This window comes from Nipponia nippon, unplaced genomic scaffold (genome assembly GCF_047370975.1).
Source record: "Nipponia nippon isolate SJK-2023a ecotype South Korea unplaced genomic scaffold, ASM4737097v1 scaffold_3, whole genome shotgun sequence".
Lineage (NCBI taxonomy): Eukaryota > Metazoa > Chordata > Aves > Pelecaniformes > Threskiornithidae > Nipponia > Nipponia nippon.
This window is the reverse complement of record NW_028262347.1, coordinates 38,854,091-38,880,212: the sequence shown is the minus strand read 5'-3', so window position 1 is coordinate 38,880,212 and position 26,122 is coordinate 38,854,091. Positions and strand designations below refer to the sequence as shown.

The 26,122-nt window shown below is 40.3% G+C and overlaps 1 protein-coding gene across 12 annotated transcripts in view; it reads left to right on the top strand.

The window, feature by feature from the left end:
• The window catches only part of GRIP1 (glutamate receptor interacting protein 1), a 331,519-nt gene that overhangs the window by 202,594 nt on the left and 102,803 nt on the right, over positions 1–26,122 (top strand). For all 12 annotated transcript variants that reach the window (XM_087764280.1, XM_087764278.1, XM_087764283.1 and 9 more), the window contains exon 2: positions 20,874–20,954. In XM_087764280.1, coding sequence (XP_087620406.1) covers positions 20,874–20,954 — 81 coding nt within the window. The remainder of the gene's footprint in view (positions 1–20,873; positions 20,955–26,122) is intronic.

The window sequence follows — 26,122 nt, the reverse complement described above, 5'->3', positions numbered from 1 at the left end:
GGCTGACCACTGCATTCTGGACTCGCTGTACCCAGAATGGGCAGGCTGGAGCTTAGCTGTTATTTCGCAAGATTTGGTTTACACAAAACACTTTTGCTTCCTGTAGCACAATGTTTTGCATGAAAGCAATAAGCACTGTTATATGGAGGTCTACATCGCTTGTGAGTGGATGGTAATTTCCAGCTGCAGTGAGTTTTTACTGAAATTCCCTGATTGCTATAAATTCTGCAGCTGCATTGTTGCCCTTGAGTGGTTTGTCTACTCCCTTAAAGAGGATGCCCACAAAAAAAAAACCAAAAATCCTAAGTCTGCCAGGCTTTCCTGTCAAGCAAATACCAGCAAATAATGCATTTCCATTTTCAGTTTCCAGAAAATCTGCATTTTGTGACTGAAGGAGGTGTGCCGATGAACCATTGTGTCCGTTGGCCTGCTGTAGGCAGGGGCGGCATGGCTGAGCGGGGTGGAGACAGGGGGAAGGGTGGCTTAGCACAGGGCTCTGACAGAGATACAGCCCTCAGTTGGAAGAGGATTACACACTGGTGTAATAGAAACAGAGGAAGGAGGAACCATAAAAATGTAAATTGCTGCCTGTGAATGCCCTTGACTGTGTAATGCACTGGCGGGACAGCTCAGGGGCTCTGCTCGCTCTGAGCTTGCAAGGGCCCAAGGGCGGTGGGAGGCATGGCGTGCACTGCAGGGTACGGAGCCATCCGGCTTAGTGCAAAATGAGCTGTACCTCTTCATGGTCGTGCTGTTTCCTCTTGGATCTAAATTAACGTTGGCTCTGGCAACCTCTGTGCACTCAGAAACCGACTTTAGCATAGGCTGGAGCCTGCAGCTGAAAAGAATGTTGCGGTGATTTAATTTCTTTTTGCTTCAGAAAAGGCAATCTGAATGACTTGATTTTTGTCGTTAAAAAAGTGATACTCCCTTTATACCACTCCTTGCCTGCTGTATTCTGTAATAGGCCTTCCTTGCTTTAATTGTGAAGATCTGATGCTCCCGGAGGCTGAAGGATCAGTACAGCCTTTGGGAACGTGCATGTTGGCAATCCTTCTGACAGCTTGAGGAGTAAGTCTAGAGAGTGGCCACCTCCTTGGCAGGGGGCAAAGTCGGATGGCCCCAAGCCCTGTTGTGGCTGGGGGACCGAGGAGGTGACCTGTGTCTGTACAGTGGGCTATTTGAAACCTTATAGCACATGAAAAGACTGAATCTGCAGTTAAGAGTGCTCGAGGGTAGGGGGTTGGGGTTTAAGTTGTGGAGACTGCTGTGCAGGAGAACGGAGGAGAGGAAGCCAAAAAAGGCGGGAAGAGATTGTTAACAGTGTGAGTAGCTGTAGGCTTTCTGGTTTTGTTTTGTTTGGGTTTTTTTTGTTATTATTACTCTGAATAAACCTCAGACCTCTTTTTCAATTAACCATAGAAATATTTAGTTGGACTCCACAGGCAAAGCAAGTGGAAGCTTTAAACTTAATAGCTTTGAAAAAAGGCAATAGAGAAATTAGAAAATTGACTCCAATGCCACAAGTCATCTTCTAGCACCTTCCCTTCTGCATTTTACCCCAGGATGAGGACAGAGCCTGGCTTTGGATGATCTGAGGAGCGAATGCTTCTTGTCTGAAGATAATGCAATCACATTTCTCCTCTTTTCCCTACCTCCCAAACTCTTGGTCCCACGTCAAGGGGACCTTGGCTCAGGTCCTCCCCCAAGTGCAGAGCCGATGAGCAGCACAAAGCATGGTGTGTTCAGCATGATGTTCATGGCCTCTCCTAGCAGGGCTCCTTCACCAGACAGCTGAGAGGGTTCACGGTACGTAGTTTTGCTGTCAAAGGTGAGCACTGCTATCTGCCAAACTTCTAAATTCGTAGCCGGCTTGCACACTGACATACACACCAGTTCGCTGGGTCTGTGTTCAGGCTAGACTCTTGTGTGTTGCTTGCTAGGAAGGCTGTGGTAGATGAAAAGGAGAGAAGTACGATAGATATAGTTGGTCCAATTAAAGAAACATCTAATAATACAGATCTATAAATATGATCCTGTTGAAAGTTACTTCACAGTGAGTTACTAAAATCTGATTTTATGACTTTGTTGGTCTAGTGTGAATAGTGGTCAGCATGGTTAGCTGGGGACCTGCATTCAAAAGCCAACCCAGGGAACAGGGTCAGTCTCCCTCCCTCCTTTATGCTCTCGTTCCTGGGGAGAGGTGGTAGCTAGACACCAAAGGTGAAGGCAGGCTAATGAAGATTATATGTGAAGAGACCAGGGGGAAGTCAGAGATATAGTTACCTCTGGTAGCTTTAGCAGGAAAGTTTTAAAATACCTTTTTTTTTCCTAAAAACATTCTTAGCAGTAGAAATCATCTGCTTTCAGGTTATCAACTTGCCCCCACAAACTTGAAAATTTCTGCCTGTTTTAGTTGAATGTTTCAGATAGCTGTAATAGAAAATGTGCCCGCTGTGGGGCTGGGGAGGGCGATGTCACCTGCCATGGGGGGAAAAACAGTGCTTCTGGATGGCAGTTACAATTCTAGTTCCAGTAAGCCATAAGCTTGATCTCTTGGTTGGGCTTATGTGGCTGCACACGTTAAAAAAAAAAAATAATCTCCAAATAGCATCAAATGCAGCAGTCCAGATGAAACATGGGTCACTGTGTAGCTGTACTTTGTTCTGCATGGGGTCTTCTCTTTCGATGTAGTTCAAGATCTCTCTCCTGTTTGAAGCCCTTCTGGGAGGACACATGTAATTGCCTGCAGGATCATTTCTTCTTCTCACTGGCTGTTCCCAGCAGCCGTGTCTGATAGCGGGGAAATGCTCCATGACAAGCGGAGCCGGGCCAGTGCCAGCCATCAGGCTGTGGTGAATTGAACCTAGATTAACTGAACTTGTTCCTGCAGGAGCTGGAAATGATCATAAGCTGCACTTCATGAAGACCTCCACATAAGGTTTAATTTCTCCAGTGTAGCTTTCCCTTGATAAGTTATTTATCAAGTAAATATAAAAATATATTTTACAGAATGTAAAAAATATATTTTTCCAGAAATCAAACTATTTTCCTTGCACAATGTTGTAAAGAAAGAAAAGAAGAGAATAATGGTTGTTTCGTAAAACCCTAGTGACAGGTGAGATGATAAGCTATTTTGGAGGCATTTCTGAGGCCAACTAAAGTGAAGATGTATTTTACCCAAGGACTTTATTGCTTCATTTTTAAGTGTAGTGTCTCATAACTGGAATTAACTGTGTAGTCCTTTCCTAGGGAAAAACTGTGGATTTGAACTGTGAGCATAGCTCTATAGACTTTTTTATTATTTAAACACTTTGGTTTCATGTTTATTTGGCTTTTGTGCCAGTATTGATACCACAATTTATTTCCTGATTTTAGCCAATTCATACAGAATGTTTTAAAAAAGCCAAACCCACAAATCTTACTATTCACTGAGTAGCTAATAGGAATGTTTTCTATTACTGTATAATCTCACTGAATTTAGACTGTAATGTTAAAGGTGATCTTTAGCAAAATCCTGTAGCTGGAACTTGAGAGAAGCAGCTGTTATATTTAAAATTAGCACATAAAGTGTCATTAAAATAATGATAGAGGTTCACAGAGTTGCATTCTAAGTGCTAATTATCCTATCTAGTGGATGGGTTGACTGCTGTGCCTTACTCCATGGTGCTTCATGGGTTTGGACGATTGGCCTAAATTAATCAGTAAAAGGCTGGAGGTGGTAGAAATAGGAGCAGAGATATGGGTAATGTGTCACATCTGCCAAATATCTGCCTGCTGAACCCATCAGCTAAATTAAAATTTCTTTCTCCATCCTTGATCTTTGCTAGTGTCACTGTTAGGTGTAAAGTATTATACTGTGGGGTGTCCTGAGGATTTTCAATGTACTGACTTGAATTGGCAGGGGAAGAAAAATTACAATGGACTAGGGGTATTATAAGTCATATGGGGAGCTAGAAAACTACCAGGGTTGGGGGTTTTTTTGGCAAGCTAAAATAGCAACATGGAGAAATGATGATTGACTAAGATTGTCCAGTGGAGCTATAATTATAACTGTAATCTATGATGGCTCTTTTCTGTTCATTTAGCCAAGATTTCATAAAAGGACTCAGTCAGTCATATCAGCACCCATACCTTTATAAATGTGCACTAGTCTTTATCGTTTATCTACTCGCAAATTCATTGTTTTCCATAGTACACTAGAAAAGGCGAACGTTCATGTAAGACTGGAGATTAATTTCCAAGAATGCATAAGTGATTAGGAAGTCTTAAATTTTAGAGTAAATTAGGGCAGAGAAGGGAAATTAAGGAAATAAAGTTGGGGTTTTTTTAAATGGAAAGCCACTATAATGGTGGTATTTGTCCGTAGCTCACTGTCCATACACATGAATGGATCGCAGCCTCTTCTCTTTCAGGACTTTGATGCACTTTAATAGACCTCGGTCTATTTTAAAGTGTGTATGAGCACGCATCAGATAAAATCTTTGAAGAAAGGGATGGTAGCCCACACATCGGGGAATTTCAAAATAGATGGTGTGTTTATAGCAAAATGCTCGATCATCCTTCATGGCCTTTCTATATCAAAGTGCTGCTATTCTGAAATTGGTATTGTTTTGTATCGTAAATCTCTATGTTGGGAGTATTTATTTTTATGAGCTTTATGAGAATAAGTGTTACTGTATTCTTTTAAAATAGACTAAAACGATGAATGCATGACTTTCAGTATGCATTTTTGGATTCTTACACAGAAATTGTGTGTCAGACTTGCACACAGCCATGCTTACTGCAGTTTGCCAGTGTATTCAGTGGGAACCTGTTACAATAGTGGCCTGTTTTGTCATAGCTGCGTTTATATTAAGTTCCAGGTTTTAGAAACATGTTTAGACGTGACAGGTTATGATTTGTGATGGATTTTTGCATGCTTTTCATTACATTATAAAACTTGATACAACATAGCCCCATAGAAAAATGTATTCATGCTGAGTAGATGTCTTGATTTTTCGCAATGCACTTAGAGGGCAAAAAGCAATGCATGTGCCTGAACATCTGCAAAACCAGGGTATGTAATCCCGCTTCAGGAAAGCAGCCCCAAACGGGAGAGCATCCAACCCGTGTTTGAATCTAAAGCATCCTGCTAACTTTAAAATTCCACTGTCTTTTCATTGGGCTTTAATAGGCACAAATGATCCCTTAAATTGACGTACTTTTCAGAGCAGGGGCTTAAAGAAAAATAATGCTTTTACTATTGGTATAGTAGCCAGTCTGACTGAACTGAAGATATTATCCTGGCAATGTCAATGAATAGAATAATCCTTTTGTGTTTAACTTACTTGTTTTAACTTCTGATTTACTTTGAATAAATCTATTAGTAAAGGATAATGGGAACATTTTATTGTTCATCATCATTTTTATTGAAAAGAACATCATGAAATAACTTATATTGTTTGTATTAAACATTACATGTATATGGATCTTGGCATGAACCTGGGGAACAGACATTGTTTGATCTCTGTAGTCATTTTATTCAACTTTTAATTAACTTTTTACATGCAAGTCTCAATAGACTTTTATTTTATACTGGAAGCGATGGGAGCAATCCTGAGGCTAATCCAGTCCCTGATAAAGTCATGCTAGAAAGGAAAAATAGTATGGAACACTGGTGGCTAAAGAAGTAATTTCTGTGCTGAGAATTTATGTTTACTTTGTTTCATCTTTAGGTTGTCATTGACACTTTTATATTTTTATTCCACCTATATAATGCTGCCAGTAACACTGTCATTGTTATCTGTGCTTCTCTGCTAAGCGGAATATTAAGGAAAGTATCTGAGCCAAAAATTCCTGCATGGTTGAAAAAAATATTAAAGAGTTTTGTTTCCTGAACTTCATACCTTGTTTTCAGTTCCCACTCAGTTTTTTGGAGCTGGTGATGGTGATAGAAAATATATACAGCCCTCGCTAGCTTCCTTATTCATTTGCTTCTCATGGGGAGGAGTGTTAGCCCAGAAGCAGAGGAGACAGCTCGGGAAGGGAAAGCAGCAGAGTATTAATTCCTACTGTGATACCAATGTCTTGGTGTCTCTTGTCAAATCAGCTTCTCCAGTGTTTTCTAATTTGGCTTTTTGGTATTAGGAGTAGAAACTCAAAGCTGAGGACTTTTAACTTCTGCATGATTTCAAATCAGGCTGCTTCAGTTCTACTGTGTAATTAGCAAAGGAAATACAGCTTGTTAGAGGAGCTTGGGAGGGGATTGAGAAGGAGTTGAGAAGTGGGATTAGGCTCTTCCCATTCATCCCTCCATACTGGTCCTTCCTTTCTTTTCCCTCTGCAACCTGATTTAGTTTTGTTCTCCTCTTCTCTCCTTCTTCCTTATCTGACACACAGCATCCTATGCATTGCATATATTTATTTTCTGTTATGTTTTCTGTCAGATCTCATCTCCTTTTTTATTCCTTCTATTCCACATATGCTGTTAAAATATAATGCCCCATGAAGGGGAGAAGTGTGGACACAAGGAAGCAGGTAGAATGAATGCTGCTGTGGAACATGCGAAAGCACAGCTCTGTTATTTAGCATCCCTTGCCTCTAGTCTGACCATATACAGGAGTATGAGGTGTGGGAGCTGCTTTCACAGACCTTTTCAGTGGAAGCCTCTTTTGACAGAAGGAGCAACATTTTTATTATATGTTCTGAGACAATATGGGTTCAGAAACCCTAGGGTAAATACCACCAGCTCAGCTGCCCTGCAGCTCCCTCAAGGACAAGTCTACTTGGGTTTATACTTTGCATGGAAATGACAGGTGACTGGCAACTTTGAACACCCATAAACCTCATAGACAATGAGCTTATTATTATTTATTCTCTTAAGGCAAGAAGACAGGAACAGTAATGGAATTTTTGTGGAGTATAGGATACAAGAGGCAAGTGTTAGCAAGATGTTTTATAAGCCTCACAAAGAATAATTTAAGCGAGTCCTATATTATGTGTAGTGAAAGGCAGTTCTTTCTGCTGGAAGATGTCTTTTGGTATGTTTTAATGTGTTCATTTTTTAAAGTGACTGATGGGAACCCAGGTTATTTTTTAAAATAAATCTGCCTAGACCTTTAACTTAGAGTAAGCAGCCTCTCTTTCCCTCCCACGAAGCAAGACTTTTGGACTAAACAGGTTCTGTTTATTTATTTATTCATTTATTGCAAACTCTGCAAGGGCTTCTCAGGTCCCCAGAAGGTCTTCCTTCTATTAGTGCTCGTGCAGCGCATTCACCACTGATTCTTGTTATCACCCTTTGCTTTCTGCTTTCTTCCATCCACTACACCCTGCCCTGCTGATGCTTCCACCTTGCTACGTGCTCATGCACTCCCACAGCAGAAGCAAGGCTCCCTTCCTCCAGGGGACTGCACCCTCAACCCCATGCTCTCTTCTCAAGGGGTGCACCAGGGAAGCTGAAAGCGCATTGAACAGGCACTGTCCATCAGGAGTTAACAATACTTGTTCTGCAGTCAGTGGTTGTTGTCCTAACTCCTGTTAGGAAATGTTTTCAGAAGCATTTACGTTTCTAGCCGGCCAAACCCAATGCATATCTTTGAGCCTTTATAACACCTGGAAGGCAGAATGTGTTGGCTGTGGAGTGCAGAAACTTGCTTTTTTCAGGCTGTTAGTCTTAATGGCTTCATTCGTCTTTGTTTAGATACTTAGCGGTGTTGGAAACCTTGATATGTGTCTTCCATGATCAGATTGCATTACGGAGTAAAGGCGTCTTTTTTTCTTAGGGACCTTTCAAGAGATGCAGCACAGTAGTCTGTGATCTTTGCGGGCTTGACAGACAACAGGTTAAAAGCCACTGCCTTAACCAGCAATCCTGATGGGTCTCGGAGGCTTGCTTTGCTGTTCTTGTGATCTTAATGAGTGTATTCAACTCTTTGACTCTGCAGCAAAGTGCTTGTTTCGTGCGATACGGAAATCGTAGCTTGGAATCATCGACTCTTTTTTTTAAAAAATACCAGTTATTTCTTGAAATACTTTAAAGATCAAACTTCTGTCATCTGTGAGGCATCTTGCCCTAGTTATTGATATAGGTCCTGTCCTCTGTGTTATCTTGTTGATTTGGTCAATAAAATTCCAGCTGTGCCTGCAGTGGTATCTTCTGGTTGATAAGCGTGGTGATGCTGGCTATACAGATGCTTACTGATGTAGTTAATAAGATATTGTTGTCTTCTGGATTTCAGAGCTACAGCAGTTGAAAGTTGAAAGCATTTTGCTCTGTTCTTGCTTACGAATTGCAATTTTAATATTTTCTGTCATTTCTTATCTTTAATGTTTTTCCCTTCATTCCCAGTGGCAGTTTACATTAATGTGTACTGTATTCTGCACCAGGCTCTTCTTTTAGAGACTTCAGATAATGAAGAATATGGTGTCTTTGTGAAATAATGGTGTGGCCTATTTGGCTTAACTTGTTTTTTTCAGGAGCTTACTACAGATGTATTTCATTGACTGTATAGTGTGCAGATGTTAATATATTTCGCACTTCCTTGGGTCTGAAGTCTTATACACTGTGTCTCATTAATTGCCTGTATTCTATTCTGGCTCCTAAAATCAGCTTGGATTCCCTCAGTCCTTCTTTATAAAAACTTGGACAGGGCACAGACTGGCCATGATAGAGTGATCTGGACTGCAGCGTTCATCATGTTGTCGGTCTGCCAAAAGCGGAGCTTATTTGACCTTCAGAACGTGGTGAGTCCGCACGGTTTGTTTGAGCAGGGCAAGGGCAGAAGCCTTGAACACCGTGTTTCTGCAGAGTTCTTTATTTGATACTGTGTCAGGTTTGTTCGAGCTATTTCTAATGTGTGAGATTTCCTGTTATTTTTAATTGCTTTCTGTTGTCTGTTTTGAAATTATTTTACGAATTGAATAAACTTGTCATTAAAATTAAGCACACGTGCATGCATGCACACACAGAGAGTATTATGAGGGGTCTGAAAGTGCTGGCAATACACTGGTAATACAGAGAAAGATTTAATAATTACCTCACTGTCACTGTAGTGTTTGGACAAAAAGTTTAAGTAGAGTTTTCATAGTACGAAAAACTGAAATCCATGTTTTTTCTCTCTGCGGTTGTGGTAGGCGATAGGTTGATGCTGTTGTCGCTTCTAGGAGCTTCAGAGCCAAAGACATTGTGAACATGTAGCTGTGAATTCCTAAAAGAGAAAGTGTCCTGGTTAAAAAGCTTGGGGGATTGGTACATGGAAAAATTAAAAATTACTTGCCTATCTTCTTGAAGGTTATGGGAATATAATTTTTCCATGAATGTCACACATCCATCTGTATCTGTTTCTTTATTGTTTTATTTTCCATAGGATTACAAAAAGCTGACTCAGACATAGCTAAGTTGCTTGTTGGCAAAGAGGTGGGCAAGCAGTTCTAATAATTATCATTCTTCAAAATTCGAGGAATACTGCAGGCAATCAACTTCTTGCCCTAAATAAGCTTTGAGATTAAATAGGACTCAGGAGGCACTGGCAAATAAAGAGTATTTCACAGGTTAAAAGGCTTGCCGTAAAGAACTGGGTGCATGGATAGATGCTGCCTGGAGAACAGAAGGTGGCCTAGGCTTTATGTGAGGTTTAAGTAAAACAGATATGTATATATTCTGTTGTCAGCTTGACATCCCTTTTGTTACCATGCTTTGTTCCCACCCCTAAAAGTACGCAGCACATTATTTCAAAAGACTCTTACTCTGCACTGTGTTCACACTTTTCACAGCTTCCAAAAATAGTGAAGTTTTGCTGACAACTGAACTTAGTCAAAGTTATTGCACAGTCTTTGTGGATATATAGAGTAAACTCTTCCAGGGTAGGGGCTGAAAGTAGGAGAGTATTTCACAAGGGCATGAGGAAGGTGACAGGTTTATAGCCCGACTCCTGAAAGAAGTGCATTCTGAAAGATCAGTTTTTCACTGAGCCTGAGCCGTGCCAATTTGGACTAATGTGCGTCATTTAGGCTATAAATAAGTGGGGCAATCCCACCAGCGTGCCAATATAAATACACTGGTACTGGTATAATGTTTATGCAGCTCCTTGTGGCAGAGTTAGAGTTGTTTTATGAATCAAATAAAGCTTGTTAGTGGGATTAAAAAGGATAACTATAATGCTGTAAATTTATACAGCGTATTACTAAGGTGCAAAAGTATGCTTTACTCTTAATGTTGTCCACACTGGAGTTACACTTGTGCAAATTTTTGGCTTAGAAAAATAATTTCACCCTTCACCAAATGCATATCCCAGTGCAAAGTCAGTGTGTACACCACCCTTCAGTGACAAGATCAGCCTACGTTTGTGGTAAGTCATGCCCAGTAAGAAGACCTGGTAGAATCCGAGCCTAAAGCAGTAAGCCCAGTAATCTGTGTGATTTCTAGAATGAACAGTACATGAGAGAGTTGGTTTGTTGTTTTTTTTTTTATAAGACCTTCTGAAGAGGGGAAGAATGTTATTAGGAGTAATGGAATGCCAGTTAAAGCAAGGAAAGAAAATTGTAGACTGATGGAGGGAACTATCTGATGCATCCTGTGGAGCAGTCTCCAAAGGAAAGAGATGGAGATGCCATCACTAGAGACACTTACAGACAGAAGTAAGCTGAAAAATACATTATATAATTTACTGCAAATAGCATTAGTACAGCACTGGAATGGAAGCAAGATAAATAACCTTATGAAAAAAATTACCATTCCTAACTTCTTGTCTTTGAACGTAGTGTTGTGACTTTGCTTATTCTTATTTTTCCTGAAGCAAACTAAACTCCTGTTTTTTAAACAGTTTAACATATTTTACTTACTTTTTATGCAAATTGAGTGATGGTCTCACTGTCTCGGCTATTGCCTCTATTTTTGCCTTCCCACAGCGCACACACAACTAGCTTCTGCTTTCCCTGGCATGCACTAGAGAAGTTCCTAGTTGACATCCCCTCTTCCTCAATCTCTGTCAATTCCGATGACAGCAGCCTGGGCAGATGTTCCTGATCTGCTTTGCATTATGGTCTGCACAGGTAGAAGGTGGATGGTGTCTTCCTCATGGGTACTCCTAGAAGATTGTTATCCATATATATACTGATGGGAAGGGGGAATATAGAATTTTATTTCCCCCAATGGAAAAATCAGAAAGCTTTAAAAGAACCTAACAGCAGTTTTAAACATCACTTCTGCTTTTTAAGTTTCAAGCAATCAGACTACAGGGAAAACCTCTGCCAAGGCTGGGCTAAGAAAGCAAAGGAACAGTTTTGGTGCACAAGAACGTTGCTGTTAACATCTGCTGGTGCAGTGGAGGTGCCATGCAGGATATGCACAGCTCAAATGACCAGTATATATTTCTCCTGGTGTGTTTTATCCACAAATGTAACAGCAGATCACACTACGTGTCATCTTTTGTTAATATACAGTGAAATGCTGCCCACCAGGAAGCCGATTGCCTTTTGTCCCAAGGAGGCGTGGTGGTGGGCAGCCGCAGCAGTCAGGAGCACGGTGGCTTAGCTTGAGGGCATCGTCCAGGAGCCACAGGATATGGCTTGGCCCCTCTTCCCCTAATCAACTATTGCTGTCTTCCTAGCCCAGCAAAATTCCATCTGGAAGGGGTAGGTGAACCAAAGGTAGAGAGTAAAAGGTAACATTAAGGTAATTGACATATTTTTGAAGTAAATATCTATTCATAAAAGTGTTTTTCCGTGACGTGGCATTAATGCCATCTGGTTTTCTGGTCCTCGGCCACTGCCTTGGCTCAGCTCTTGCTCCTTGGCTCAGCTCCCTTCTCCAGGAGTCCTGTTGGAACTTCTATCATCTTCTTGACATTGGTGTTTCTCTGTCAAGTTTGGCTCAAATATTCCTGAGAGATGCTTGCTGATTTAGCATTTAACAATGTTAAACAATTTAATTGCTCAGTTTTTTTTTTTCCAAAAAGCTTATGTATGGCCCCAATGCCAGCATGCAGCAGTGCTTCAGAGCGATGTCATGTTCCTGAACAGACATGCACGGAGGACGACAAAACCTTCCTATGGACCAAGATGCAGCTCCTAACAAACGATGGGTGTTCAGAACAAAAAGTGTAGCTTGAATATATGGAAACGTTTTCTGTCAGTGAGATCTGTGTCACTTAGGAATTTCCTTTTGAATGAAAAGGTTTATAGCCCCATCCTCTCGAATAAGGTTGTCTGCAGAAGTTATATGTACAGAAAAGTCCCAAGCTGTCTCATAGAGGAGAATAGTTTACATCTTCAGTTTCTTTGAGCTTTTTCACTTTCCCAGCTTCCTCAGTTTCTATCTGCTCTGGTTAAGCTTCACCTATTTCACTTATGTGATGCCTGTATTATTTCCAGAAACAATAAACAGAAGCTCAAGACAACAGAGTGAAACTCACTTTGAATCCTAAAATTATGTAACGATTCAGTAATGATTCGGGTTTATGGCATTCGAGTTTAATCTCTTAACAAATGCTTGATGCTGTATAAACAAAAAGACATATTTATCAGATTTGAAGTAGTTTGTGGTTGGGGTATTATTTAAATAGGATTACTTCTTTATTAGATAATCCACTGAAGTGAATTTCACCATATGCTAATATCTCTCGAGACATGTTTTCAGCTTTCTGCAGATCCTGCATGTTTTAGATGGTCTTGGAAAGCTCTGACTTTCCCTGAGCGAAATAGCTTTGGGAGGAGATCGGCGTACTTAGCCACTTACGAAACCAAGCATTTCCATTCAGGTGCCTAAGCACAGGCTTAGAAAATTAACTTTGGACAAGCAAACTTGGAGGATATTCAGATCATTTTTCAAATGGTCAAGCTTGCTGAGGTATTGTAAATACCAATAGGAAATGGATTCATGGTTACGCATAATTAGAGTACCCTACTTCTTTTGCTTCTAGATTAAAACTGAGCTGCTACTGTAATAAGTAACCATATAATTCAGAAAAAAGATAATTAAATTTACGTAAAGTATAATAAAATTGAATAAATTTTCACTTTAGAGAGACAACACAGTTATTCATTGGGTGCTATAACTGTTAAAATTAAGTTTCTAAGAAAACCTGAGGACACGTCTGCTAAATGTAGGAAAGAAAATTACCAGAGGAGCTATTCTAACTCTTTCTTCTCATAATTCTTCCATGTCACACACCCCAACAAATGTTACTTATGTGAAAGCATTTGAAACCCTGTGTTTTCTTAATAAAGACTGCTGGAGAGCACTGAGCATAGAGTTTGATAAGAAAGGATTAAGGTTAAATACGTTCATATTTGTCCTAGTTTGGAGCCTAGTTCATTAATGACTGCTTTACATGCAGCTCTGAGGAAATCTTAGATATTTCTAAGCACTACTTCGAAGACCAGCATTGCCATTTCAAAAATGAAGTCTCATTGGAAGTGATTTGAAGCCATAGCTCTAAAAGGAACTCGAAAAATTGTTATTCCTCTGCACCAGTAGGAGAAATTAATGCTTTCTTTCATGGTTGGAGCTCCCATAACAAGTCTGAAAGAGTTAGCATATGGGCAAAGCAAATTGTTGACATTTTGTTGTTCCATGAAGCATATACATTCAAAATCTGTACATTATACATCTGCTGAAAGAACTTAGCCAATTTTGTCTCTTTTTTTCAACTGTTTATAGTCTATTAAGCTCTGACACAGCTGTGGTGACATTGTGGTAACCATGAATGTTCCAGGACGTTAATTTTTCCCTAGACTTTTGCATTATTTAAAAGCAAATTTCTAAAAACATCCTCCTTTCCCAGGAAAAATACATTCTCTGAGATGTTTTTTCATTATTGTTGTCAATAACAGTTACTAAGGATAAAAGTTACACCAGGCTAAAAACATTTGTGCCAAATCCCCCATCAACAGCCAAAGTAAAATGCCCACTATTTACTACTTCCTAGCAAATTCCAATGCAGTTTATCGATTCAAGTGTATTCAATAATTCAATTGTAAAACTTATCAGAGTTTTAGAACTTCCAGTTACCTTTATAAGCTTCAGTTATTTAAAAAAAAAAAAAAAAAAAAAGGTCTGGGTACTAGTATTCTTGCTATGATTCATTTACAGCTGTTAGGGATTCAGTTAAGTTGTGTTGGTATCTATCTACTGATTGTGACTGCTGCTGGTTACATTGATTGGGGTATTCCATAAATGTTCAGTTATTTAGTCAGTTCTTATTCAGAATTATTTGTTTTTTAAGTTCAGGGTAAAGATTTGTCCACTGTATTTAACAGAAGTCCTGTCAGCTGGAAGCTGTAGGGCAGAGTGATAACCAAGCTTCAGCTCCCTTCTCGATGTTTTTTCCCTTCCCATTGCTGTAGAACAACCTGAAAATTACATTTTTTTTTGTAACAGTTCAGAGAAAATGTTTATGCATTTTTACCAGAAACAAAGAACTGGAATTGAGGAGATGAGCTTATGTGGGATCAGGGGCATTTTTCTAGAGTGGTCCTGATGACTTTGTAGTGGCTGGGCTACTCACAGTGGTACCCAGGGGATCTTGAGTTCAGATTCCTTCTTCTGCCTGAGCCACTGCAGGGCTTGGAATTGATTGTAGAGGAGATAGCTTTAATCTTTTTTACTTTGTATGACATACCTAGAACATCGATCAGAGTGAGCAAGCAAGACTGAATGATTGTGTAGCTGGGAGTTTGGGTATTCATCTATGAATGTGAGACTGGGGTTCGAGTCCCAGTTAATATTTCAGCTTTCTTACAGAAATGGAAGATCTTTAACAGAAAGGTCTGAGCTTAGAAGAGAGTAAGTTGCTTCAGGAATGGTCCTAAAAGTTGTACTGAGACCCTGTGTAAGCCTTCCTCAACTTCAGAGCTTCTGTAAAGCACAGACATCAGTGGATACATGTTTATTTTTATCTGTGAAAGCCTCCAGCTGCAAGCTGTGGGGATAACCTAGGATGCTGTAGCTCAGAATTTACCAACTGTCACTGGTATGATACTGTGCCAAAAATGATGCTTTTAGGTAATGCTGAGCTTTATGCCACTTAAAGATACAATTCAGGATGAATTTCAGATATAGGAAGTATGAGAACCTATGTTATTTTGTGCTGTACTGGCAGGATTCATAAAAATCTGTTGCTTTTAGTGAAAAATATTCTTCATCATAAAGTTAAGGAGTGGCAAATTTCTGTGAATGGGATATTACAGATCTAGGAATGCCTGAAGTAATAACTGTGACCCTGGTGCTTTTAATTTGTGAGAAACTAGTCTTGGGGATGTTTTTCTCTCAGCTGTAATTGTCCTCTACAACTCGTTGTGTTGTCATCCTCTACCTTTGTACAGGTATGTGATTTTCTACTAGTCTGAGGTGTGTGCTATCCCAGATGGTGTAAGCAACAACACGTGCAGTCGATCTTACTCCTCCCATACACTGAGACAGCTGGAGGTGTAGCCAGCTGAAGATGTAGTGTGCTTCCTTGTGGAGTCCTGGGACTCACATTAGTTGGAGATGCGTCACAGTGGGAAACATTTGAGGAACACCTCAGATTTCACTTGCTTGGGTTCTGAAGTCTACTTAGGAGCTACATGGTCAAAATCTAAAAATGTTTAAATTCGGTTTTCCCTTGGCCAAAGAACAGCTTATCCTGTCACGAGACATAAGTATGCTGTTGAAGAATGAGAATGAAAAACTGAAAGACGGGAAGTCGCTGTTCTCCCTCATAATGCTTCTACATCTACTGTTGAAAAAATTTAATATGGCTTCAAAGCTCCTTAATATTAAAAAATTCCCGTGTTTGAAATTCCTCACTTACGAATTTGGTGCCACGTTATTTCCCTTGCTCCCAGAGGAATGTAGACTTTGCGGAGCAGAGAAGCAGGTGCGAGTGGTGATGTAGAGCTGAGAACGAGCTGTTTTGTGGGCGAGACAAGATACGACAGTGAAGGATCTTCGCATTTCCTCTCCATGTAGGAGGGCCAAAGTGGCAGCCACTGAGTTGTTCCGTAGCTGTTCCCAGTGGGGCGGGAAGAGGCTTCCCCTTTCGTATCCGACAGGACGTAGTTGTGTGTAGTCGCCTTCTGGGGCTACCTGGTGCTGCACAGGATTTGGATGCATTTACTGGGTTCAGTAGTTATCGCCTGGACACGCGGCAGCAGCGGTGAAGGAAACATCCTCTAACCGGTTGTGAAGACTTGAAGGAGGGGGTGCTCTTAGGCTTTACCACGTCTTTAAACAACAGCCTTGTGTCAATAGCTTTCACAGGCACCTCAAGAGACACACAAATGGTTCAGTGGCCATAAACCACCCAATATGTTGAATACCTGGCCTTGACTGTTGAGAAAATATCTTTAGGCTTTCCCTTTATTCCCTCTTATGTGTCCCCAGTTGGTATCCTTCAAAGGATATTAAACTGAATACAGCAAATATCTAAAGATTTCATATGGTCATTTTGCTAGCACAGTACCAAGCACTTTATATATATCTATACACATTGTCCAGCGTATAATCTTTGCAGGGTTACATTACTGTTGATTTGTTACAGGGTATAGAGCCCTTAGTCTTGGACAGAGGCCCCCCCAGTATAGTAAGAGCAATGCAGAACAATATAAATGGATCACAGCATGTTCCCTAACTCAAAGAATGAATCATTCAGTTACAGGGTAGAGGTGCCAGCGGGTTAAAAATAGGCAGGAAAGTGCAAAAAGCTGTTTATCTGCCTCACAGTAAATAGCTAAAGGCAGTAAGCCTACAGTAATAGCTGTAAGCAGTAGGACTACTTGCCTGTCCACTTGATCATTATCTTTGCAGGCTTTAATTAGAAGAACTGCGTGCAGAGCTTTGACAGGATGATATGTGAGCTACTGTTGCTGGTATTTGGGGCTGTTCCGTGAGGACAAGTAAAAGGAGAAAACAGGAAGATCATTTTGCGTTGCTGGTTAAGAATCTCGGTGATCTGCAAGGTGTCACCTCTCAGATTATTGCTGTGTTCTGCCGGGAAGGAGGGGAATTAACACGGTGGGCATCTTGTTCACTGTTGCACATTTACAACTGCAAGAAACATGCAAAGTATGAATTTGGGGGGGAGATGACCCCCACCAGTTAACAGCATAAGAGGGTTGGTTTCCTGTAGTCACTGAGTGAAGAGAGCTGCTGGAGTAAGCAGTCACCTTTGTATGACCTACTGACTTGGTAGAAATTGTTTACCCTGGGTTGTCTGATCTCTTAGCCAGAGGAAATTAGGAGGAGGGAAAAAAAAAAAAAGGCCAGTGATGTAATTAATGCGGCTCCAAGAGTGTATCTGCATAGCTAAGCTAGTCCCGCTGTAGCGCACGTGGGCACCTGCAGTGCGATCCCTCCAGAAGCAGGCAGGAGCTGGTGCGCCGAGCGGCCGGGCTTGCAGCTGCCTGTTGGCGTGTTCCAGGTGAAGGCGTTTCTGTGCTCAGGGGCGACACAGTTTGGCCTATGAATTCTTTATGGACTGTGACTCGCTCCCTGCTGATAATATATTAGTATTATGGGTGTAGCTAGGTGAGATTTATGCTTCTGAATCTAGCCTGTTTCTCCCTCTGCTTTGTATGTGTGGCTTCTTAAATACATTACAGCTTTACCTAATTTTGAGTTACTGTCTCCTGTTGGGGGGAATGCTTCATACCCTTTTGCTCCTTTGCTTTTTCAGGGTGTTGGCTTGCTGGGTTGGGTTTCATCTCCAAGAAGTCTATCTGTGCTGTAGAGGGGGAAGCTGGTAATACAAAACACTTGGACAAGTACCTCTAGGCACTGCTGTCATGAGACATTTTTGCATGTTTTAAGACCCTCCCTGCTAACTATAGAGCAGATGGGGACATCAATAAATTAGAATTTGATAATAAATTCTTGTGGCCACACATACAACTTTGCTAATGCATACAAACAGATTTTTCCCTTTTTTGACAGCGTGAGTGGTGTCTGACATTTCAGGGCTATTGGGGCTTCCTTGTCTCTTTAGTTACTTTGTTCTTTAGGAGGGCATCTATTTCTGCATCTGTCTGCTCTTTATATTGCCTGTCTCAAATAAGCATCTCAATAAGGCTGTTAGCATTCTTTCTCCAGTTGGTTATATTTGTTTTCCTTTGCTTCTGGGAATCCTTTACACTGATTTCTAGTTATGTTGCAGTGTGATTTTATTGTTAAATGGGCATTGAAAGATAATTTCTTCCTGTCCTGAGAACAGTTTCCCAATTCACTGATGGTACAGTGGTTTATTGTTCTTTCCCAGTAATAATTGGGTGTATTTTGCATTAACATGGGTTCAAAAGTTTATGAAGGAACTTTTTGGGCCTTTTTTTTGCTGTGAAAGTCTGTAGACAGATTAAGAAACGTAACACAATTAAGTGCCTACGGTACCTAATCCATGTAAATACCTGGGAAGTTTTCAATGTTAATATGCTTAATTTAAAGTACGAGCTTACTCACATATGCAGTCTCAGTTACCTTTCATATCTGCCAGTTGTTATGTAGAAAATACTAGACTTTTTGCTCAGGTTCCCTAGTAAGTAATTTGAATGTGCAGTCCCCTCCCCTCATTGGTGCTATTAAACAGAAAGACTTGCAGGCTTGTCCTTTATTCTGAACTCAGGATAACCACAGGTACTCCAGTGCAGTGCAATATTGGGAAAATCCTATTCCAGCATGAGATTGTCACTGAGCAAATGAGTAAATCAGCTACAAAGATTCAATGAAAAAGGTCTGGTTGTGAAAATTCTTCTTTCCTTTTTGCCCTCTCTCTAATCTGATGAAAGTAATTCATATGTAATAAGTCTGACTAGGAGAAGACTGTTTTGTTCTGTAAATTGATAGATTTTTCATAGGTGGGGCATACATTCAAATAGGGCCCAAAAGTCATCACCATCCATCGGTTCTTGAGAAATTGTATTATGTTTCCTGCCCACTTTTTAATAGAAAAATGCGTGTCTCATGCTATCTACTATCACGGTCAGCACCTGCAAGTAAGTAATAACGGTTGGGACGTGTAAGCCACATGTTATTGATGAGCTCTATTTTTTCGGTATTGATATGAGTTAGCAAAGCTGTTCAGGGGAGCCTTGTCTTGAGTTTGAGCTCAGTGGTGCCTCTTCTGTGAAAGAAAAAAGATAATTGTACTTCCTTCAGAAGCTCTGGTTCACTCTTATTTTAATTTTTTTTTCTTTCATGAGGGGATGTGTATTCTGCATATGCAATAATATTAGCTTTTCCACTTTCCTCAAATGGAAGAATAAAGCTTTACAAGTCTACCTTTTTCTTAAATTGTATAGCTGGATCTGTGTTAATATTTTTTCATGCTTCTCTATTTCCTGTAGCTGACAGCTTTATTTTCTTGGAGTTTGTACTAGCATACAGTATAGTCAAGCCTGTTATCTTTCTCCTTGTAACAATGTAGTCCTAAAGCAATGGGAGTTCATTTTGCTGTAGAAAAAACAATTATATTGGCTGTTCAGGTATTTTACCAATATATGTTGTTCATTACTTGCTGCATTTTCATCAAGGTGCATGGCTATAAGACAATATTTTGCCTTTTTTTTTTTTTTTTTAATTCATTTTGGTTTTCTGTTACCAGATCCACCTAACAGTAGCAGAGTTCATTGCAGAGGTTCTGGTCCTAAAAGCCAACCAGCTCTTCTATCACTTCTTTCTGAGACCTGGTTTTAAATTAAATTATGCTGAGCAAACCCTTATCTCACTTGTATAAAATGGGCTGCTGTCTTTGATGCAAGTTTCTAAAGGAGTTTGAGACTTTGCAAGACGTAAATAGTGTAATCAGCAAAGAAGGCTTATAATGTCAAGAGTGTCAGCTGAAAATAAAAACTGGTTCTCCAGAAAATGTTTATATGGTTCTACTTGATCTGAGGATGCTTTACCAGATAACATAGTCTTTGATTCCTTTACTCATTGATCTGTATTTAAGCACGTATTCATGCACATGCTGTAAACGCATCGGTCCTTTGCAACCTGAAGGAAAATATGCAAATAGAAGGATTTGATAATACTTTAAAGCGTCTGGGCACTTGATTAAAGGACAAGCAAGACAGAGGCCTAATTTCTTCTGATTCCTTTCTTTTGATTGAAATAATAAAATACATAATATTGTTTCTTCTCTTTTATTCACATTCCTTTCCTGAGCTTATAGCTTGTCCTTTTTAAAGCTACAATATAGGTGGATTTTTTTCCTACCATCGTTCCGCTCTTAAGAGGGGTGTAGAAGTGACTCGCTTTCTGCCTAATGCTGCCTTTAATTGATGACTCATCTGCTCATCCCACCATTAGTGGTCTTTTATGTGCTGAGGTTGATCAGTAGGTGTTCCACGTAGCCTCCTATTTAAACACAGACACTTACAGTGCCCTTCTTCAGGCATAAATGTGCCTGGCCTATTTGGCAACAGCTTTCTGATGTTTTCCCTGATCAATCCTTCTGACAGAAAAGGAACCACCCACTGCCAGATCCCAAAGGAAAAGGAGTGCATCGTTACAGCCAGAATATTCAAAAGCTTCTGCAAGCCTTTCACTCCTGAACAGGGATGGTACCTCTCTCACTCGAGTCTCTAACATGTGAAGCTTCTTAACATGAGAAAAAGGAAATTTCTGTGCTTATGTTAAAACCGAAAAGGCCTTTGTATATCAAGCCTGTCATCAACTAAACGTTATCTCCAATTCGAGTTTTCCCCCATCCTTTTCAGCTCTGTTATTCAGAGCCTTTGTCACCAAGTCTAAACATACCATTGAGCATTGAGTCAGTATTCAGAAATATCCATCCTCATCTAGCTCACAGCAGCTCTTGTGCTCTGCATTGCTAGTTCACACAGTATTTGGGTTAAAATTACATTGTTTTTAACATTATATTTAACAGTAACTGGAAGTGTTGCTTGTTTCTGTTTAGATGAGAGTCCTTACACAAAGTCTGCAAACCAGGCAAAGCCACCTGATGGAGCACTGTCTGTGAGGAGACAGAGTATTCCAGGTAAGACTTGCTTTGCTTTTTATAACACCTAACTTTTTTGTGAACAGCAAGGTAATCCTAATCCAAATTCGACTGGTTATAAAAAGCAAATGAATTACAGTTACTACCAAGCAACTTTGTAAGGAAGGTTCCATGGGAGCTGTGAGGAGTTCCTGCAGTTAGGTTACCTTGGGCTTTTGCTGTGAAGAACATCCCTGTTTCTCTGTCTTTTGCAGCAGATTTCAGGCATTGATCACGACAACCTTTTAATCGGAGGCTCGCGTATTTTCAGGCCCCACGAAATCTGTTCTTTGATATCTGTTTTCGATGGTATAGGGAGATTGGCTCATATTTTCCAGTGCTGATCGGACAGGCTCAGAAATGTAGCAGAGCAACACTCTGTCAGAGTTCTCATCTTCACATGATTTTCTGCTACACGTATGCCATCCTTGTCTTTTCTGTCATCCTGTTGCACAAAGCTGGACCACTAGATCAATGGTTAAAATATGTGATCTTCAAACCTGTGTCTCTTCTAATTACTTCAAACAAGTCTGCAAAATGTGCCCATGAAAAGCAAGTTTTTTATGTATTATGCAGCAATCTAAAGGGATTTTCACCTCAAGCAAAATTTGAGAGATCTTTTAATGAAAACAAATGAACACTGACAAAGGTTGTGTACAGGCAGAGTAACTGATGCTGCCAGTCTCACCCCAAGCACAGTAACCTCTGACTCGAAGGGAAGATGTATTGCAATAGAAAGCAGAAGCTGTAAGGTCATGTCACCCACCTTCTAATGACTGATGTTAATATTCTCTGCACTCTATGGCCTTATTATTGAACAAAGTCACACAACCCACAGGGAGGCTATGAATAACAGGGGATGGAGCTCAGACCTTCGCCACTGCCAGGCTCAGATCTCACCCCAGTAACTGTAGTGTTTCTGAAGGGGCAAAGTACATGTGTTGTGGATGCTTTGTGTACATGTTTGTATGTGTGAGATGAATGATTTACTAAACATCTTAGTGATTTAAAGATTGTTATTTTTATGGTAGAATCATGAAGATCATAGCTATTGTGAAGCAAAGCAACTACAGCGTCCAGTGTACAGTTATTGTTATGAGAAACTCTTTAATTATACAAACACCAGCCAGATTTTTTTTCTCCAAGTCAATACAGATCAAGATTCATTGTTCTTCAGAGTGAATTAAGACCTCTGTACGGGTGCCTCTTCAGGTAATGCTTTAGCTCGTAGGTCACTAATATTTAACATACTAAGTATCTACTTTTTTTTTTTTTTTAATCTTTTGAATTTTTTCACTGTGAACTTAGTAATTGTCATTTGTGGTGGGGTTATTGTATTTATAAAACACTTATGCTAAGGTCCAAACACAGACTGAAGTTCATGGTTTCACATGACATTTTGAGAACTCCTGATGATTTTCAGTTGTGTTCTTTAAAGAGAAGGTTTGTGAAAGTTGAAGCGGTGCAATTTTTCTGTCTCCAAGAGCATTTGATAAGATTAGGAATTTCAAGTGTTGAATAGTTGTCATGACCAATGACCATTTATTTTGAATTTTTTTAAAAGTTGCTGTATATTCTGGAGTTTTTGAGAGCATTGCAGATAAATCTTTCCTGTGTGCTGTGCATGAGTCACGGTTTGTTCAGAGAAATAATACTGATAAATGTTTGGTGAGATGTACTCTGTTTCATTTCAGGTGTTCTGAAAAAACTGATCTAAGCTATGTGTGTTCTTCAGCGTTAAATACAGTGAAGACATTTGTCTTAACACATTGTTGAGTCTCTTGACCTTAGGAGCCCCAAAGGATAAATGAGATTGAGCTGGTTGGATATTAAAAAATGAATAACTAAAACTTCTTTGTGCCCTGACAAATTCACATTCTAGCACAGCGGATGTTGTGGGTTTAGATATATAAATACCTTTGTAAAACTAAGCACTGTTCCGGGAAGTAAATTGAACATTTAGGAGTTGGCTGAGGTTTCTGAAAATAGCGCATAAACTTTTATATCACTTGGACACTGAGAAAATTTGACCCCACATTTCATAGGTAAGCTAGCACCTTGTAAATAGCATCTATTCTTGTCTTGTCTGTAGGCAGTTTATCCACACTATGGATTCGTCTTGACACTGATGCAGACGCATCCCCGCTAGCCAGCTTGGCTTGGCAGTAAGAGGAGTACTAGTAGTATTAACTAGTAGTATTAGCTAGTAGCTTTGACTAATGTGAGACCAGAAGTAGTACAGCTGCTTTTACCTGGGGGCAAGATCTGGCTTCTGACAGTATGTAGGTCAGCTCCAAATAACTTTTGAATTGGAAGGTACGATGCAATGAACCTGGTAAATTCTTCTAGACCTGGATGAAGACATGTCAACTGGAGTTACTGTCAGTAATCCTTACAAGGAGAGCATACACTGTATGGAAAGCATTCATTTCTATTCCCCCCAGATGGTATGCCTGATAAAACATCACATTCCTGAAGTGCTGTTTTTTCAAGCTTGAAGCATGGCAGTGCCTTTGACAGTATAGCTGTCTAATCCACTTGATGCTCTGTCATTCCTGAGACACAGACAGCAGATGTCCTATTCCCAAGGAATGCTCTGGCCATTGAATCAGCCAAGAGAAAACTTTTGGGTTTTAGCAAGGTAAATGGTCTTATACTGAGCTTTGCACAGGTTTGAGCAGTCTGTGGAAAAAATACTGGTGAAAATATATATGCAGGATGCGTGATGTAAATCTTCCAGCGTAGCGTGGGATTGTGTCATCTCCCTCTGCCTGGTGAAAGTTCCTTCTCATGACATTTAAATTCACTTTAAAGGATTCTAGTGCTCCTTCCTTTGGCCAGATATCAAAAATAGGAGCGTTTATTGCTGTGAGACCTGAAACTGCTATACCAACTGTAAAACCCAAGAGGTTGTTTTTATCCTTCCATGTGAAACTGTATTGAAAGTGCAGTATTGATGAGCAAAGACTGAATGCACAGAGAAGTAGTATAATTCTAGAGAGGTTGCATGGAGCTCAGGCTTGGTTTATTTTACAGGAAAAAAATGTTGAAATAATCATTTTATAATTAAAGTCAAATGAGCACATACTGTGAAATCAGTGCACTGAGTTTAATTCCTTTCATCCCCAGGAGCAGGGAATGGATTAAGCATCTCTCTGGAGCAGAACTTGCTTGCTTAAGATGCAGAATGCATTATTCATGCGATGAGACTACATGTCATATTTATCATGTCTTCACATGGCGCAAAATCAACAAGCAACAGATCCTTTCAAAGGGATTTACAGAATTGCTGAAATTATAGTTAATTCAAATTATATGCATTACTATAATTGCAGTTTGAAACTTGGACTTAATTTTGCAGACGTGTAGGTGTTTAGTTATATATACATGATTGTTTGAAACATTATTTAGCTTTACAGTCAGAATTTCTTAATGTAAAAATGAGGCTTGAGGTAACACCAGCATGACAAGCAGCCTGCAAAATAAGAAACAAACAGATTTTCTCCTCTGAACCTTTAAATTTAGACTGTCCTAGACAGCATGCAATGAAATCTTACTGCTACTCTGCCCATGTAGTAGGTTACAGAAGCCAAGAGGGTGCATACCGTGCCTCTTCCAGGAAACTATCACTGTCGGACTAGTACCTAGGCATATAAATGAAAGCAACACGTTTCAAAATTCACAGGTAAGACCCTTCCTTCAGAATCACAGAGGCAGTTAAAAACGTCTGTCATTTAAAATAAAGTATTTGATGCTCACTTGTTAGCTCAATTCTACAAAGAGTTTTGATTGGGTCGAAAGTCTGTTTTTTTAGGGAAAAGATAATTTGTACCTGCCGTGGTTTAACCCCAGCCAGCAACTAAGCACCACGCAGCCGCTCGCTCACTCTCCACCAGTGGGATGGGGGAGAGAATCAGAAGGGTAAAACGGAGAAAACTCGTGGGTTGAGATAAGAACAGTTTAATAATTGAAGTAAAATAAATTAGAACAGTTAAATAGGCAAAGCAAAAACCGTGCACGCAAACAAAGCAAAGCAAGGAATTCATTCACCACTTCCCATGGGCAGGCAGGTGTTCAGCCACCCCCAGGAAAGCAGGGCTCCATCACGCGTAACGGTTACTTGGGAAGACAAACTCCATCATACCCAACGTCCCCCCCCCCTTCCTTCTTCTTCCCCCAGCTTATATACTAAGCATGACGTCACATGGTATGGAATAACTCTTTGGCCAGTCTGGGTCAGCACCCCCCCGGCTGTGCCCCCTCCCAGCTTCTTGTGCCCCTGGCAGAGCAGGGGAAGCTGAAAAGTCTTTGACCAGTGTGAGCGCCGCTTAGCACCTATTTAGCAACAGCTTAGCGCTACTGAGCAAGAGCCAAAGCATCAGTGCATCATCGACATTGTTCTCATCCTAAACCCAAAACACAGCCCCATACTGGCTACCAAGACGAAAATTAACTCTATCCCAGCTGAAACCAGGACAGTACACAATCTATTTGACATTAAATTTATAAAATCCATACTTTTTACTTCTTGTACCTACTGACTCAGGCATCTACACTACGGGAGACTTAGAAATGCGAAGTTTTATTGCCTGAAGTGGTGAAGGGCTCAAAACAACTATAATGCAAACTGTAGTCTGGGACAACTATTTGAATCACCTGTGAATTCAGAGATTTAGTTTAGCTAGGAGGATTGCAGGCATGTAGTTGTCTCTCTCCTAAGTAAATTCTTGTTCAAAGAACCAGCGCCAAATAATGAGGAGACATAGTGAAAATATTTTCTCAAGCAGAGGAAATTTCCTCTTCTCTGGGACAGAAGAATAACACAGCTGCCTGCCTTCTGCCCTGCTCAACGCACCCAGCAAAAGGTCCTTGAAGTCTTGTCCCTCATCATGTTGTCTTTGACCCACTGTTGTTTCACCTCCCCCTAACCCTTGTGCTCCAGCTGTGCCGGCCCCTGGGACCCACAGGAGCCGTTACACCTTCCCAAATTTCATTCCAGCCACCTTCTGCTCCATGGTGATACCTGATCTGCTGAACAAGCAAATTGTCTGTATTTATGGTGAGAGTACATGCCAGCCCTTATGGAGAAGAGTGGGAAAGACCAAACCTAGATGTTATAAACCATTCCCTTGACATTTTCTCCACCATGGGGAGCCTGTTTTTCTCTC